The 16852-nt window shown below is 43.6% G+C and overlaps 7 protein-coding genes across 7 annotated transcripts; 3 read left to right on the plus strand and 4 right to left on the minus strand.

The window, feature by feature from the left end:
• Positions 1-352: 352 nt before the first annotated feature.
• On the minus strand, positions 353-1382 carry GGI43DRAFT_428617 (alpha/beta hydrolase; the record flags this gene model as incomplete). Its single annotated transcript, XM_083208987.1, has 2 exons — positions 353-1196; positions 1269-1382. The coding sequence occupies 2 exons, from the start codon at positions 1380-1382 to the stop codon at positions 417-419; spliced, it is 894 nt and encodes a 297-aa protein (XP_083058771.1). The 3' UTR covers positions 353-416.
• A 1563-nt stretch (positions 1383-2945) lies between these two features.
• GGI43DRAFT_409148 (uncharacterized protein) lies at positions 2946-4351 on the plus strand. Its single transcript, XM_083206468.1, has one exon. The coding sequence runs from the start codon at positions 3018-3020 to the stop codon at positions 4056-4058; it is 1041 nt and encodes a 346-aa protein (XP_083058772.1). The 5' UTR covers positions 2946-3017; the 3' UTR covers positions 4059-4351.
• A 790-nt stretch (positions 4352-5141) lies between these two features.
• On the plus strand, positions 5142-5847 carry GGI43DRAFT_385320 (P-loop containing nucleoside triphosphate hydrolase protein; the record flags this gene model as incomplete). The annotated part of the gene is made up of 2 exons (XM_083203639.1): positions 5142-5777; positions 5833-5847. The coding sequence occupies 2 exons, from the start codon at positions 5142-5144 to the stop codon at positions 5845-5847; spliced, it is 651 nt and encodes a 216-aa protein (XP_083058773.1).
• A 124-nt stretch (positions 5848-5971) lies between these two features.
• On the minus strand, positions 5972-8698 carry GGI43DRAFT_94565 (transcription factor domain-containing protein). The gene is made up of 5 exons (XM_083210556.1): positions 8393-8698; positions 8234-8337; positions 7099-8171; positions 6581-7050; positions 5972-6523 (listed from the first exon to the last, which is right to left on the minus strand). Exons 1-5 carry the CDS (start codon positions 8575-8577, stop codon positions 6088-6090), a joined length of 2268 nt encoding a protein of 755 aa, XP_083058774.1. The 5' UTR covers positions 8578-8698; the 3' UTR covers positions 5972-6087.
• Positions 8699-9130: 432 nt separating this feature from the next.
• Positions 9131-10278, minus strand: GGI43DRAFT_94587 (glutathione S-transferase family protein). Its single transcript, XM_083210557.1, has 5 exons — positions 10034-10278; positions 9712-9977; positions 9538-9655; positions 9206-9483; positions 9131-9137 (listed from the first exon to the last, which is right to left on the minus strand). Exons 1-4 carry the CDS (start codon positions 10160-10162, stop codon positions 9319-9321), a joined length of 678 nt encoding a protein of 225 aa, XP_083058775.1. The 5' UTR covers positions 10163-10278; the 3' UTR covers positions 9131-9137; positions 9206-9318.
• A 226-nt stretch (positions 10279-10504) lies between these two features.
• Positions 10505-12307, minus strand: GGI43DRAFT_409155 (Metallo-dependent phosphatase-like protein). The gene is made up of 2 exons (XM_083206469.1): positions 12143-12307; positions 10505-12078 (listed from the first exon to the last, which is right to left on the minus strand). Exons 1-2 carry the CDS (start codon positions 12276-12278, stop codon positions 10718-10720), a joined length of 1497 nt encoding a protein of 498 aa, XP_083058776.1. The 5' UTR covers positions 12279-12307; the 3' UTR covers positions 10505-10717.
• Positions 12308-13505: 1198 nt separating this feature from the next.
• Positions 13506-16763, plus strand: GGI43DRAFT_409157 (alkaline-phosphatase-like protein). The gene has a single exon (XM_083206470.1). The coding sequence runs from the start codon at positions 13902-13904 to the stop codon at positions 16404-16406; it is 2505 nt and encodes an 834-aa protein (XP_083058777.1). The 5' UTR covers positions 13506-13901; the 3' UTR covers positions 16407-16763.
• The last annotated feature ends 89 nt before the right edge of the window (positions 16764-16852 follow it).

The following is a 16852-nucleotide window of genomic DNA, read 5'->3' on the forward strand; positions in this document are numbered from 1 at the left end:
TGCGATCCTCGTTTTTCTATGTTTGCAACAGATATGACGGAAAGTACTCTATACATATCGAAATAAATCACAAGAAAAAGTAATTGGGCATTACCTGGTGGTGTTTTTAACATTATTGTTCAAAATCCCCGCATCGAACTTAGCGCTAGGCGTATTGCCAAGCAAAGCATTACTCAATTTAATAGAGGTATTGATTTCAGTACCCAGTTTCTAAGATAGCAACGAATCAACTTTGGAATCTTTACAGCCACTGATCAAATATGCGCTAATCTAGCTATAGGCAAAAGCTTTAGCTCTGAGCTGGGGGTTGGCAAAAGCACAAGGAACAATTTTAGATTGATGTTCAATTTATCTAACTATAATAGTAGATTGCGATGACCGTTTCTCTTTATCTATATTGCTAGTAGTTGAAGAAACTATACATGTTTCTTTATAAATGCAATCTGAACCGCGATATTTTCCTTAAAAATATCACCACGATATTGGTCAAAATGACCGCAGTCTTTCAGCATATGGAGCTGCTTGGGTCCTTGAGCCAGCCCAAATGCTTGCAGTTGAAGCGACAGCAAGCTGTCATCATTTTCTCCCACAACCATTAACAAAGGCGTAGGCGCAATGCGGTGGATATATCGGATTGGTTCAAACCGAACTAATCTGTAAAGAGACATCGTAGTTAATTTATTCTCCCAATTACCGCCTTGCTGGGAGGCATCATGGAAAAAGCGGAAGCTAGCCGCATCTCGGAGTATAACGGGTGCTGTTCCAGCCTCAGCCTCTTCAAGTGTGGAGGCAACAACACGGGTAAGAGGCCATTCTTCTCCGCCGCGTATCTTAGCGCGGTCTTTATGGACCACATCGAGAAATGGTTGCCCAGTGCCTACTAATAGTTCTGCTGACACAAATGGTACCTGGACAACAACAGCTTTGACTCGGCGATCGATTGCCGCGGCAGTAATAGAAACTCCTCCCGAGTAACTTGATCCCCAATAGACGATCCGTTCCGAGTCAACTTGCGGAAGAGATGCGGCGTAGTCGAAAGCATCAATGTAATCATCTTGGAATTTGACAGGATCGGCATCGTATCTGCGACCACCACTTTCTCCGAAGCCGCGATTATCGTAGAGTAAGACGTTAAAACCAGCTTTCTGGAATTCAAGCGCAAAATTATCAAGAAAGTGTTCTTTAAGGGCCGTGATCTAATATTGACCATTGTTAATCTCAATCAAGTTTTGCAAGCGTTTTTGCGTAAATTGATTCATCAAACATACCCCATGGGTCATAATAACACATGGACCTTTCTCTGTGCCTGCTGGAAAGAACCAGCCTTTCAGAGTCACTCCATCAAACGCCTGGAAAGAGATATTTCGGTATGAATTAGACATTGTAAAGTGAAGTGAAAAGCCGCGGTTCTAAAATATGCCCAATGCTGGAAGAGATGATAAAAAGAAAAAATGAACTAATGAACTTTTGTTTGTCTTTTATATTCGGATTCATCAAAGACGAAATTAACAGCTGTTACAAAGAGCATGGATACAACTATTCGTAATTACCGACCAGTAAGCTTACAGATAATATTTATTTACTGATATAGTGTATAGTTGAGCTATGGCTGACCCAGATTTGCAGTTTTTCGAGCGATTAATAAACATATACGGGGTTATATGGCTATGTTCAAGAAGCTAATTATACCCAGAGGGTGGCTAACAAATGCTCGAAGAGCGTTATTGGAATAAATGAAGCTTAATTTTTTGCGACTTACGTTGAATATCTTTCGTCCGGTAAGCTGAGTAAGATGAAAAGTTATGAAATTGTTCTTTACAGAGAGCCGGCAACAGAGTCTTATAGCCGATATACATATAGTCGAAATAACGCTGGGTTGAAATCTTGAGTAATGTTATTTGTATCGAGTCCGTCCGCAGTGATAGTTGAGAAAGCCAACCTCAAGTGGGGTTTCATTCATATGATTGATGATGTCAAGTTGAGATGTGCTATTCAAGATTAGTCTATCACGAACTGCCGCCATCATCCCCTATAGGAAATTTGTAACTGTTTCGGATCCGAAATTTATTAATAAATATAATCTTGGGTATACCATCCTGAATTTACTGGTGCTCATTGCAATGCACCATTCTGTATGCACCTAAATTTTAAGATCTTACTTTTATAGCGCCAATACAGCTATTAAGTTTCTGGTTCGGACGAATTGGGCTCGGAGAGACTCCTACTGGCGGTCGGACGAGTTCGGACCTCATGGCTATCCTAGCCAATCCATTCCATAGAGAGGGTGGAGTAAAGGGGCTGTACTCTCCGGAACCTCATAAAATCCCATTTCTATTTCTATGTAGGCTGTCCTGATTGTGTTCTTGCGAATAGACTGCGCCACTCATTTCACTGCTTGGCAGATGCTTTGGTGGGCGCCCAATATAGTAATACATTGCACCAGAAAATTGCCAAATGCTAACTATTGCCCCCACATATAATTCGGGGCCCAATTGCTGTAGCGCCCCAAGTGTTGGAGCCTAATAATAATGCTATAGATGCGAGCTTACTCAATGTCTAATAGTACAGTATATATTAGCCCATATATTGCTACTCTTGGTTTTGATGTGGAGACGAATCCACATGCTATGTTAAAGGAGACTTTGAGATGGCAGATCCAAAGGCGTATAGTAGCGACACACCTTAATATCGCTGTGTAGGTTTACGTTTAAATAGACATTTGTACGCATGGATTCATAGGAAACTGCTCGCCAGTCAATTTTCAACGTATCCATTGGCATTGGCATTTAGTATTTGCTCGCTGCTTGAGGGTTGTTTCTAGCACGCGCCTTTCGCGCTATTGAAAGAGACTATTACGGCGCACATACATTCTATCGGTCCCACCGGTAGGTACTAACAGATACTAAAAGTCGCAATTTTTAGAGTCCCAATAAATATCATCTTTTCATTACTTCGCACTCTGCTTATGCGATTAATTTTTCTACGTCAGTGATATCGTCATCATAGCCAAATTCAAAATGGGTGACGTGCGGCAGACAGTAAAGCAGTCGATGCCAGTAGACGTCAACAAGCCATATGATCCTTCAACACTCAATGATAAGACGATTCTTATCACCGGTGGCGCCAATGGCTTAGGCGCACATATGGTTCGCCACTGGGCCGCTCATGGTGCAAATATCATCATTGGAGATGTTGCAGACCAGGCTGGCGAAGAGCTTGTGGCTTCGCTTCGGATGGCTTACCCTAAGAGACTTTTCGAGTTCCAGCACTGCGATGTCACGAATTGGGAGTCTCAAGTCAGTCTCTTTGAGACCGCCATCCAAGTCAGTCCATACGGCTCTGTAGACATTGTGGTTCCCAACGCCGGAATCATTCTTCCCGCAGAGGCTACAAAATTCGAGAATCCAGATTTAGTGAATGGCAAAATCCCGGAGCCTAATACAGCAACACTGGATGTGAATGTGAGGGGCGTCATTTACACCACTCATCTCGCGCTGTACTACCTTCCACGAAACAAAAGGCCTGATAGATGCCTTCTTTTCGTGGGCTCCGTGGCCGGTATTATTCCACTTCCCGGCCAGAGCCAATACAGCATGAGCAAACATGCCGTTTTGGGTCTCTTCCGCTCGATGCGCGGAACAGCCTTCCTAAAGGATATTCGCATGAACATGATTGCACCCTACTACACTGCACAGACCAAAATGCTACAAGGATCAACAGAAGCCCTTATGCTCGCTGGTTCTGCTGGGCCAGGACAGGTTCCTGATGTCATTGATGCAGCAACACGACTGATTGCTGATGAAACAGTAGCTGGTCGCGCTCTCGTCATCGGTCCACGACTTAAGCCTTACGATGCCGAGGGTTTCGATGGACCAAGTGATTTAGCAAACGAAGGAGAAGCTATTGAAGGCCAAGCAATTTGGGAATGCTATGCGCACGATTATGACCAAGTGGAAACGTTCGTAAAGAGATATCTATGGCTGTTGAACGCTGCTGCAAAGGCTCGGGGAATGATGGCTTGGATTCGTGATATATTGGCCATCTGGAAGCGAAGTTGAATATTACATGGCTTTCGCACTGAATAAAAATGCCAACAAAGCAACATTAAGTAAAAATTGCGTTTCATGGAAGCAGGCTACCATGAGCTGGATGATGAATCGATGGCTATAAACAAATTTAGGAAGGGGAAAAGTATGGACTTTATTTAGGTATACAGCATAGTTTGCGTCATTATTTGAACGATTTAAGTAAGCTACCAGCGCCTCCTTCTTCTAAGACCTGTATACGAGTAGCACTTGGCGGCTATTCCTCTGTACACACAAGCTATTTTTAATCTCGCAACTGATCTACCGTTGACTGCAACATTCTTTCTATCTATTATAGCCGGTTTACTTCCAAATATTGAACTGTCACCATATGAACAAATATGTAGTAGTAGCAAGCGTTATAAGTCGATGACGGGTTGCAATATTGTTAAAAGTTCTACAAATGGCGATTGCCACATGTCTGCCAAATCCAGACAATACCAGAGCATTACATTGTACAAGTTACGTCAGTTACAAATTATCTCGACTTCTCCTGTATTATTAATTTTTTTTCTCCCGTTGAACGAGCTAGAACTGCGCTTTTCTACGACATCAATGAGTTCTGCATACGGACTACATTCATTCTGTTAACCCTAGGTTCATTAGAGCAATTAACTTTGAGTAATATTCCACCAGCTTTATGATACTTCACACCCGGCAACCTAATACTTAGGTATTAAAACTAGAAAATATATATATATATATATATATATCATACATGTTATAGATCCAATAGCGAGCGGTTGGATTGACATTTTAATGTAAAAATTATGGATGGTTGGTTCCCTGATGCAAGGGGAGTGAAATACTAGCGGATGGATCGGCGTATTTCGCAAACTAGGTATGTGAGATATAGTGGGGTTGCTATGGGTCAGGGTGACAGTCGCCCGTAATTGAGGCAATGGCTCGGTAGGGAGCGTATAGAAAGTGGGTATCATAGAGACTGAAGAATCTTAAAGAGAGGCTTGACGGGATGCTATGTCCGCATCACTATACAAAATCGTTATATGAAGTCGACGTACGATATCCTGTTTTACTATAATGTCTACATAAAAAATGGATCAAACCTATAGATTACTTGTGGACTGCATCCTCGACAAGTGGGAAGAAAGGAAAGCAAAAGCTACTGCTGCTAGCGGCAGAGAGCATCCGGTTCCTCGCCTTATAATTGCCATTGCAGGTCCTCCTGGCTCCGGAAAGACAACTATAGCCAACCAAGTTGCCAATATCATCAACTCCTCACCAAAGAGCCCCAAAACAATTGTTATATCTGCCGACGGCTTTCATCTTCCACTCGCTACGCTTCGAAAGCTTCCCAATGCCTTTGAGGCTCTTGCTCGCCGCGGTGCGCCTTGGACATTTGACGGACATGCAGCAGTGAGCTTCATTCGAAAACTCAAGACCAATTCTCGCCGTCAGCTTGTTTTCGCTCCCACTTTCGATCATGCAATCAAAGACCCAGTAGCTGATGGACTACTGATAGAAGCTGACGTGGACGTATGCATACTGGAAGGCAACTATCTTCTCTGCGATGAGCCTCCATGGGATGAGATCGCAGGACTTGTCGATGACAAGTGGTTTGTTCATGTGGAGCCAGATCTTGCTTGCATGCGAGTTGCATCTCGGCATCTTGCTGCCGGCATTGAGCCAACGATGGAGGGGGCAGTCAACAGAGCAAAGACAAATGATTTGGTAAATGGAGAATTTATTATATCTAAAAGTAGGGGTAGATACGATGTAATGATAGAAAGCAAAGAAATAAAAACTTGATAGATGTCAAATGGTAATGGTATATTGTATATTATACGAAGCATTACATTGTAGCTCTCTATATCCCACCTTAATTGTACCAATCCCTTGTTCAAACACTAACTCAAGCTGGGCATCGGGATTTGTATAAATTAGTATGCATGAAGCAGCATAAGAAGTAGATAATTTATACGAGTTGGCATTTTCGTATCGAAGCGAAATGCATCGTTTATTGGGGGCTATTTCTATGTTCCTAGATCCCATTGAGAAAATCCATCCAAGAATCATCCTGCTCTTGGCCTGGGCCATCAAGTAGTGCATTTGGCCACATCATCGAAAAGACTGCATCCATTTGATCGTGAGAAGTATCTGCAGCCGCCATTGACCTATCGCCGTCAACGTCAGATGCATGGTGATGCGCCCCGCCGTATATACCGCTGGATTCTTCCCGGTAATTTGGATCCTCTACATTAGTATCTTCTAAAAGAGGTATTGCTGAGGCTATATGGGTGCCGCAGAGGCTGACAATTACTTGGTGGCATCTTCTAGCGCTTGGATTCAAAGCTACCAGTGACGCGAGAACTTTAAGCGAAGTATCAATTTGGTCACGCCAGTCGGACGCCTGTGAAGAATTGACGTTGTGTCGAAGACAAATACATGGGATGAGAGCAGCTTGAAAGAGGAAGTACCTTCATTATATTAATAAACAATTGGTTTTTTTTAGCCCAGAAGCCGATATTACTTACAGTGCATACCACGCGAATAGACGGTTATGATCACACGTGATCCAAAATTCGCTTATGGATAATATGCTTTGCTTAGCATCGTATAAGCATCGATCATAAGCCTGGAGTGACTCTGGGTTTAAGTTGTCTTTACGGCCGTTACGCGCAAGCAAAGCACGTCTGATGACAAAGGGCCGGTACATTATCATCCGAAAGTTTCGCCACCTCCACTGCATAACGGAATGAGCAAAGGTGAATTTTGCTGGCACGGTCGCTGTTTCCGAAAAATATGCTGGTGTATTTTTTGCCCATGGCTCAAGGCAACGAGCCTCCAATTGAAGCAGCTCCTTCGCACTGGGTAAAGGCTTGGAAATTATTCGAATGTAGATCGGGTTGGTAGCGATATGAAACCTAGCTTGTGTTCGAACTGCTGTATATACAGAAATTTCGTGTGGATCGAAAGGATATGATTTAGACATGGCAGTTAAATCCTATAAGGGTCAATTTCATGCTAAGAAGGAGATTGGGAGCAGTGTAACCTTATCGTGAACGTTCATTGGCAATGATATGTCGACACCATCAAACGGGCACACTTGGGGTCGCCCAAATGTGATGTTTGCGCCGATGTCAAATATACTCAACGTCCACCATACTCTGCGTCGGATTTCCATGCTCAAAGGTGAGATTTTCCACCCTTGGAAATCCTTATGTAGCCCTAGTGCCATAGCCATCCTGGCTGCCAATCCCGAGTAGCTATACGCGGAATTGGGCTTATCTCTCTTTTGTTGATAATTAGAAATTAAAGTCAGAGCTTGGACCAATGGTAAGCTGCCGATTTCCAGCAAGTCAAAAGACAGTAGAGTTTTAATATGGTTGAAGAGATCCAGATCCAGATTATTCACTGTAGTAGCTGTGGTATACACTCCAAGAGCTGCCATGGCATAAGCCAAGATGAACCAAGATCCCCCACTAGGTCTTGGAATAACTTCAGAGTACTGAGCTCGAAAGGTCGGTTCATGGACGATGGGGTAGCTGAGGTGGTATATCCTGAAATACGCATCAATCATGCTGTCGGCTATATGCTTATTCATGTTAGGTAGTGTGATTAGTGAAAAATGACTGTCCGCTTCAGCATGCGCATGGCCATATGTATTCTTAGCTTGGGCAGGCTCTAAAAGGCGTAAGAAAGCGGCGCCGGATGCGATTCCAAGATAACCACTCTGTTGCTCAGAAACGGTCAAAGAGGCCATGCCATCTAAGATCTGTCTTGTTTCGTTGAAATCGCTCGTTGGGGATTCTCCTGGTGATGCTTGATGGGCAGCCCTATGCTCATCCCATCCAAATTCCCCTGTTGATGGCGGACTCTCAAAATCATCTTCGTGGGATTTTTCTGAATTTTCTACATGTTCTGATGGTTCTGTGGTTTGCGGCGACAATGAAACATCGCTTTGGCCTAGCTTTCCAACCGTCGTGTGATATGAAGCATCAGATGCCAAAGCCTCAACGGTGGGATGAGCTGTTGTAGGTTGAATATGTGACTTGTCTTCATATGTATTATCGTCAATAGCTGGTTGGATGCCAGAACCAGTGTTATCTCCATCTCTGTCTGTACCTAAATGGCTTAATGAGTCGACTCATCCAATTCACAAAGCCGATTGAGCAAGGCAACCTTACTATTAGGACTCTTTTTTTGAACAGTCTGAGGTGGGAGAGCAGCTCTCAGTTGCCGAATTAGAGCTTCTGCTTGTTCTAGCCTTTCTTCGACTTCAGTGAGATGTCTAGTCGGTGCTGATTAGTACCATCCACAGTTTATCACGAATTATTGCAACTCACTTCCTTGTAAGTGGCGTACGCGAGTATTTCTCATAAAGGCAATGTCTTCTATATCTTAGGCACATGTTGCATGTGGGGATCCCCTTGTCGCATTTTGACTTCCTCCGTCGGCATTCCTTGCACGCTTGATCAGAGTATCCAAGGGGGCTCGGTTGCCCCGAGGGCGTCAGGCTAGCAGAATCCATTCATAAAGATTATTATTATTATGTTGCAGCCAAATATAAACTGGTGAAACGCCACGCCATGATGCGTTAACGAGTTTATGGCAGATGCTTCAGACAATACTGAGCTGCTCAAATAAGCAGCACAGCAGTTATGGGGCACAGATCCCCACATTATTTCACGCTCCAATGGAACAACGATGTCCCGAGAGTCCAAGAGGACATGGAGCTATACGTAAATTGCCACACGACTTGTAGGCGACTTTTACAAGAAACAGTAGGAAAGCAAATTTAAATGCACTACAGTATAGCCAGTGACCAGCCAATGTGCTACGGTATTAACATCGATTTATCTTATTCCGATGCACATGCTTAGATATCCATTCCACGCTATCTTCATCGACAAAGTGTCCCTTTTTTTTTTTCTCTATTCTCTCAGAACAATTATGATAACATAACGTATGCTCGCGACAAATATCCATCTTAGATTAGTTGATGCGCGTAACGGTGTATGAAACTTTTCCAGGAACCGCTTCAACTTATACTTTGGACGTTAGACATGTTAGCTTGTAACCATACATCATCTGAGCAACTGTTAGTAATAAATATGTGAAAAGAAGTATGAAAGCTCATTTCAAAGGAGAAATAATACATTTTGATGCCTATTATTAATGTCTCTCGACTGAGCTGTATAACATTGTCGCAGCTACTTATTGAAGAGCCACAAGTGTTACTTTCAATAGTCGCGTCATGAAATATTAACATTCAGTCAACTTTCAAGTTCCCAAATATACTTTTGTAGGATTCACGGCTGGTCACCTTTTTCCACCACGAGCTCAAGTTCGGTCGAGAATCCAGCAGTGTTGGGTACACGGTCTTATCCAAATGATGCATGTAAGGGACAAAGAAAAGATCCGCCACCGTCAATTTCTACTGAAGTTAGTTTTTGGCTCTTCCGGATGCTTCTTGAGCTGTGCTACTTACATCTCCTGCCATGAAATCTTGACTTGCAAGTCTTTTGTCTAATAAGTCGACAACTTGCTCAAGCCTTTCTCTTAGAAGCTTGCATTTCTCAACATCCGTCTCCCCATGGAACCAAGTACTATTTTTATCGTCAGCCCTTGAACATATTCAACTGTCACAGACCCAAGGACGAACGGCTTAAACAGTTCTTCAAAGACCAGCTGGTTGGCAGCAGCGTCAAACGAAGTGAGCTCAATTGATGCTGCCTCTTCAAACTTGGCTATCGCAACAACGTCGTTTGGATCAGGAAGCAGTGAAGCAGATGTATCTTTGCTACCATATGCATGCGCCAAATATCTTGCAATAGCGCGTGACTCGGCCAACATCAACGGAGGATTATGAGTTTCATCTCGAATAAATGGTACGGCGCCGAAAGGGTTGAGCTCTAGGATATCCGGTCGCTAAAAATGCATTAGTAAAAGAAGGCGTTGGGGAGATTATGTTTACTCTGAGTTACCTTATGCTCAAATTTAGAAATATCAACTTCTCGAATATCATTGATCTGGAGCCCAAGTTCATGGATAGTAAGTAGCAGTCGCTGGGGGCAAGGCAGCCGAGAATCAGTGAAGAGAGTAACCTGTGACATGTTCGTAGATAGATTTTTTTTTTTCCAAGTTCATAACCACCAATTTGACTTGCACGGAATCACAAAAATTATATTGCGAAAGAGACCTGTTTTTAAGCTCCAAATAGAGTATACACGTAATTTGCAGGTCGCCTAAAGCGAAGGGCGTGGAATGCCATTCAGCTAGCCTATACGCCATGTTCGCGCAGGCAGATCGGGTTGACGTAAATCGCTATCCCCGAATAGCCTCGCCGAGAGATTTGTCTCCACTAATACAGATGGAATTGAACTTGGATGCAGGTAATAGATGACATACTACACTAATTCATCCACGTTGTGTAATTGACGAGGCATTGTATTTGAAGAAGAAGAAAAAATAATGAGAAATAAATAGCAAATTGTAGATTTTCTAAATTGGCATAGTGTATGTATTCCGTACCGAAATGGCTCTTCATAATTTCTAATTTATTCGCAGCCAATGGTATTAATATGAAGAATGAACGCCGCATAGAGCAAAAAATCATATTTATTGACAATAGTTATAAAATTATGTACTCGTTATCTGGAACAATTCCATTATTGCACAACAAATTGCTGGTTGTGGGACTTGAAGAGCTTTGAACTATCCAAAAGAGTTCCCGTTGACGACTGGTAGAAATCAACTTGCAAATTCTGTTCATCCAGAAATCGGATTGTCGCATAGCTAAAGTCGTCTGCATAAGCAAATGCTGTATAAGATGGCTCTGATCCAACGCTGCTGAGACCCTCAATGTTGCCTGCGCCGCCGGCGACAATATACATTGGCGCTTTCGGGTCAGTCATACCTGCCGGGTCGGCAGTTCCGTTGAAAACTGGTACGAATCGCTGGGAATTATGGACATGTCCAAAGACTCCTAGATCGACGCCGTACTTGTAAAAGAGGCCTTCAAAAGCAACCTGGCATGGTGCACAGCCCGAACCTCCCGTTGAATACCAGGGCCGGTGTCCTCCAACAATTAGCCAAGGCGTGACAGAACGATCAACAGATGATAGGTCTGCTTCAAGAAATTCGAGCTGCTGGTCAGTAGCTCCAAAGGGTCCACCATTGAGTCCAGCAGAGCCATCGGGTCCATCAGGAGCATTCGCAAAATCAGTCTCAGTGTCAATCATGACAATATGGGCCATTCCATATTCAAAAGAGAACCAAAAGGGAGGGTTGGCGAGCTGCTGCGCCTTGTTTGCGTTAACCTTCGCACTACTATTTGCTGAAGTAGAAGTAAACGCCGTCGGCATGGTTTGGCCGAATCGATTTATAAAGTCAGTGAAGTTCTTCTGTCCAGCGGGGCATAGTCCCGTTGTGTGGGGGATCTCTTGGCATGCCGCTTCGTGATTGCCAGGACTAGCCATATAAGGCTTGCGGCCAGAAATGGGAGCAAGTTGGTGATAGAACTGTTCTAGGATGGCTTGGTATGCATTTGTCCCGTCAAAAACGTTCTTTGGTGTCTCAATCCAGTCGTCGGCATATGCCAGGTCTCCCGGGTGTATAACAAATTCATAATCGTTAACGGTATCAGCAAGACGCTGGATGGTTGTATGGTTTAACGACGGGTCAATAGTTGGAATTGTGTCACGCTTGGTTTGGTCATTTTGAATGGTGTAGCCGTCGGGGCCTACTACTCCTAAATCGATGATGGCGTTGATAGAGAATGGGGTTTTATCTCCGGCGATGCGGGGGCTCAAAAAATGATCCACGGTTGAGTTGGTTGAGACAATTTTGTAGTAATAAGTGGTGGCCGGTGACAGGTTATTAAGAGTCACTGAATTTGACCATGTACGTGAGGTCGGATATGTAACAGAATTTTGAGAACATGCTTGTTGAGTCAGAGAGGTAGCAGAGCTGCCATAGGAAACACAAGGCTGGCTGAGTTGCTGATAGGTGTTCCACCCAATTGAAATACCTATTGTTCTAATGTCAGTATACCTGGAAACGCATTTTACACGATACTGGTCATATGGACGTACTGTTGGGCCCGTTGACCGCAATGCGTTGCTGAACTGGGGTTGTTAAATCGGCAGGGATAGGCGGGTAGCTAGCAGCAGCAAAAGCACCCGCGGCTAACACCGGGAGAGCCTTGGCAGAAGTAAAGGCCGAAACCATCTTTATCAGGACAAGATCTTGGGGCTAGAGCAGTAGATCTGCAATCAAGTTATTCAAGTAAAGGCAAACGAGAGCTTGGAAGTGTGGTATATATATATTTATAATACATGTCTATGAATGTCTATGTTTCCTCATAAGTTCCATGTGATAGCTTCTACTCCATTTGCCAGCATACTATACAATGCATTATTATTAATTCCTCAGCTCTCATAGGAGACTCTACAAACGTGCCGCCAACGGGCATCTGAGCTGCTATATTTGGGAATATGTCCGTCGATCTCTCCACTGCATCTACATTTGTTGAGGTTCGTTCATACGCTATAAAAACTAGATCTCGCTACTCGTGCGGAGATCGTGTAATGTCATTGGCGAAGACGTTCAATTGGATCTGGACAGTTGCTTAATATACAGCTCTACTTTAGCAGCGTGGTCGGTGATTGATTAGGCTAGACTTCGCTTAGTAAATAGCGCAATGGAGCTGTCAGAATATTTCGTGCCGAGGCCTGAAGCAATGTGTACAAGTACATAAGCTTCAAATCCGCTTATAGCACAATTAAAAGCAAATAGCCGCTGTTTATACTACATCATATTTATACACCGGATTTTTATTCGCAGATAACCTTGCAATCTCATAAAAATTTTATTCGACCTCGTGCATCTTAAACAAGTCTTATTGCTAGCAACTGTGTTTGTTGGGTGTATAGACCGCCGACAATTTTAGAATTACTGCTGCAGGATAGATGTATTAATTGCGCTGAGATTTATAGTTTCTCTTGAAGAGGGCCAATCAAACAGCAGTAAGGAGACTACAATTATTCCTTCGTAACATAGATGGGTCCGCACTTCTAAGCATCAACGTTGTTATTGCTTGATTGGCTGCCGCAAAAAATTCAGCATGTTTCTTTCGTGAAAAACCTCATAGTTACTCTGTATCTATTATCAAATACAAGGGCTATAAATATTCGCGAAAAGGGATGACACTCCCTTTATTACTCCTATATTGACAAAACTCCAGTCCTTTACATCCTCTGATGTACGTAGATAATACACTTTCTGCCCTTTACATGACTGACAAGCTGCTAGTCAAGGACTATGTATCCGAGTGCCCATATGTCTCAAAATTTTGTCGAACGCGGCCATTCGCCTGTCTCAGACCAGCCACCTCAGACGTGATCAAACAAGTTTCTTTTCCATGGCTACAAAATATCCGTGCTTAATTAAAATCATCAGCAAAGCAAATTCCTGGTGTCGTATTATCTAGAAACCCGACACGCGACACATAAGACACTGGAATTCTGAAAACGGATCTCTCGGAGCAGGTAAAGTTATGTCATTATGATCTACTTTGGGAACATAGGCACGCGACACAGCACTCCCTTGCGCCGACAGATGCGGCTGCCAAGGGTTGTCCGGGAAAAATATTCCCCTTTGATGAATAAAATTGAACATTTCCCTTGGCTCGATATATATTCTAATAGCTCGCCGGGCATGTTGCCTTTATATTAATGCGCTCCCAAGTTCCTTCTAGTGCTACCTACACAGCCCTCCATGTCCCTATATCAGTCCTGGCGACTCTAGGACCACTACGCTCGGACATAATCAGTGGTTCAAAATTCTTTAAACATGAGTGGCGCTCAATTCCTCTCTAGGCGTGTTTTGAGAGCGACTGCTCTTCGCCTCTTGAATCGTCGATTCGCTTTTGCCATAGCAGCGACAGCCACACTCAGCGCCAAGTCAGTCCACATATACGCTCATCTTGATGCGTTGCAGAAGAGAGATCTGCTCCTATGGGGGCTCTCCTTCTTCTCCCAAGACACAGCATTTCTATTAGCTATGCGCATGCTCATGGACCAGTCCTTGAATACTGTTTTATCAACATTTGTCACATTTGTGGTGCTGTTTCTGCTTGTAACAGCCGCAATATCAGAGTCTTTTTTCTTCACCACAGGGACAGAACTCCAGTGGCGCAATGTTGCTCTGGCCAGCGATTCGTCTTCATGGTCAACATTATCAGCAGGGTGGATATCATGTTTACTATCATTCATCGCATTGTTTGTAATCGCGGGGATATTCCAATATCCCTCCGATAGAATGTCCAGCTGTGCACTGGAGGTTTTAAAGTGGCCGGTCTCACTTATATCCACTAAGCTACCAGTGTTGAATCACTGCAGCTTCTCGGGAGCGACGTATAAGCATCTTTCTCAGCAAGATGTGGAATACATTGAAGAGGAGTACAAGGACAGCGAACTTGAGGATCAAACACTAGATAACGATACTGTGCAGCCAACCAAAGGTACATCTTACTTGCGACTATTTGTTGGCCTTGTATTGGTAGCTCAAGCCATGTGTACAATTACACGGCCAACAGATCACTCGCTTATATTCATGTCATGGACATTACCACTAATGCCTTTTGTGGATTTTATGTTCTCGACGCCTTCTTTAGCTGGCCTCCTTGCGATGTCAGGGAATGTCAATGATACGCTACATAACATCACGGCTTTAGGCGAGCCGATCCCCTGGGCTTGGTTACCAAATAATATATCTCTTCAAGGGTTTCAAGATTGGTATGGAACGAGCGAAAAACACTATAGCGCCTTGAATGACCCGCTGAAGATTTCAAATCTTGATGAAGATTTGCTATTGCCTCTGCGAGCCAATCTAGATGACGTTCCCATACGACATGTCTTGTTAGTTAAACTTGAGAGCACACGCAAAGATGTCTTTCCAATTAAAAAGGACGGTTATATATGGGATCGTCTTTCCCAATCATTTGAAAATTCATCACTGCCGGCAGAAGCGCAAGAACGGCTATCTTCCCTAACTACGACTGCGAAGTACCTTACCGGAGACTTGAGCAATGGATTTGGCGAAAAATCTGGCACGCCGCGCGGCGGTATCAATGCGAATAACGCCTTCACTACCAGTACTTACACATTGAAGAGCTTAGTCGGGACGCATTGCGGCATAAGCCCACTGGCTGCTGATTTCAACGTTGAGATAGACCATCATATCTACCAACCATGCCTGCCTCATATTTTTGAAGCGTTGAACCAGCTAAATCACAGCGGCGATGAGATCTCGAACGAACATTTTACTTCATATAAGTGGAAATCTGCTTTCATGCAGTCAGTAACGTTGAGATATGACAAACAAGATCGCCTCATGCCGAAGATAGGATTCACTGACCCACTAGGTTGGTGGGAATTGAAGGACGAGGCAGCCAAGCTCGGACCAGTCAATCTACCTGATATTAACTACTACGGCATGCCTGAACGTGCCATAGAAGATTACCTGCGGGATACTTTTGCTTCAGCTAAGAAAAATAATGAAAGAGTCTTCTTGTCCCATTTGACGAGCTCGACGCATCACGATTTTGGCTTACCTGAAGACGAAAAATATGTACCGCTGGCCGACGACCCAGACCTTAAGGATCTTTCACACTATTTAAACACAGTAGGCTTTGTTGACCGCTGGTTGAATAGGATTCTCCAAATCTTGGATGAAGAAGGCGTTGCAGATGAGACATTACTCGTCGCTGTTGGAGACCATGGCCTCTCAATCGCAGAGCGAGGAGCCATCACTCCGTATAGCAACCCACACGTTGCAAATTATCACGTGCCGCTGGTTTTATCCCATCCCAAGCTTCCAAGCATTAACATTGATGATACGGTTTCCTCCATACAAATTCTTCCAACTATTCTAGATCTTCTGCTTGAGACTAAATCTCTCTCAGCTTCCGAGACGAAGGCGGTGCGCGACATGATCCACAACTATGAAGGCCAATCCCTTATACGGCCACTGCAGAAATTTTCTGATATAAATGGACAAGGAGGATGGCAACACACAGTTATGAATCCTGGTGGCTCAACCATCGCTGTTCGAGATGCTCGCCAGCCCAACTGGCGACTGATTGTACCCGTCTTTGGTAACTACGAATGGAGATTTACAGACCTAGAAACAGATCCGCACGAAGACACTCCGTTGGTTTCGTACGATTATAAAACCATCTTGCGTATCGTGCAGGAAAAATTTGGACCTGAGGCCGCGACGTGGGTGAAAGAGGCTGCCACAGTTACTCGGTGGTGGACAGACGAAAATTATAAGCGCTGGCGCTACAATGCATAAAGGGAAGTGTATGTGTAACTTTTAAGGGAATTTATGTTTATTTAATATTATATCTAGTGATATTATAAAGCACTTCAACTTAGATAAAAATGGCATTCATAAGAAGCAAGCGCTTCGAGCTATAATATCACATGTTTCATAACGTACCATCTCCAGATCCTGAATCTGTCTATCCATTATTAGCTTGCATGTCAAAGTTTTTTACTCCAGCTCACCCCACCTTTAATGACTCGTCATCAAATAGAGAAACCAAGAAACCCACGGCGCAAAGGAATGGCATTTGTCTATTGAAAATTACCGTTGTAATAAAGTTTATTATGTATTTACCTTAGAGCTAAGCCTTTTCTCTCCAGGTGCTGCCCGTATATGCGCTTATTCAATCTCCTAGACAGCCGAAAGGATTTAGGCCCCAAGTTCTTTGATGTCACAATGATGCCACTTGCAAC

The sequence above is a fragment of the Trichoderma evansii genome (genome assembly GCF_050947405.1).
Source record: "Trichoderma evansii strain SZMC 28006 chromosome Unknown GGI43scaffold_15, whole genome shotgun sequence".
NCBI classification, from domain to species: Eukaryota; Fungi; Ascomycota; class Sordariomycetes; order Hypocreales; family Hypocreaceae; genus Trichoderma; species Trichoderma evansii.

Coding starts and splice junctions, on each gene's coding strand:
- GGI43DRAFT_94587 (XM_083210557.1), bottom strand. CDS start 10,162: ATGTCACAGGTTACTCTCTTCACTGATTCTCGGCTGCCTTGCCCCCAG. Junction 9,656..9,711: donor TTTGAAGAACTGTTTAAGCC/GTTCGTCCTTGG, acceptor CGATAAAAATAG/TACTTGGTTCCATGGGGAGA. Junction 9,484..9,537: donor AAGATTTCATGGCAGGAGAT/GTAAGTAGCACA, acceptor TAACTTCAGTAG/AAATTGACGGTGGCGGATCT.
- GGI43DRAFT_409157 (XM_083206470.1), top strand. CDS start 13,902: ATGAGTGGCGCTCAATTCCTCTCTAGGCGTGTTTTGAGAGCGACTGCT.
- GGI43DRAFT_409148 (XM_083206468.1), top strand. CDS start 3,018: ATGGGTGACGTGCGGCAGACAGTAAAGCAGTCGATGCCAGTAGACGTC.
- GGI43DRAFT_94565 (XM_083210556.1), bottom strand. CDS start 8,577: ATGGATTCTGCTAGCCTGACGCCCTCGGGGCAACCGAGCCCCCTTGGA. Junction 8,172..8,233: donor TCAAAAAAAGAGTCCTAATA/GTAAGGTTGCCT, acceptor TAAGCCATTTAG/GTACAGACAGAGATGGAGAT. Junction 6,524..6,580: donor CTATTCGCGTGGTATGCACT/GTAAGTAATATC, acceptor AATATAATGAAG/GTACTTCCTCTTTCAAGCTG.
- GGI43DRAFT_409155 (XM_083206469.1), bottom strand. CDS start 12,278: ATGGTTTCGGCCTTTACTTCTGCCAAGGCTCTCCCGGTGTTAGCCGCG. Junction 12,079..12,142: donor TGCGGTCAACGGGCCCAACA/GTACGTCCATAT, acceptor TTAGAACAATAG/GTATTTCAATTGGGTGGAAC.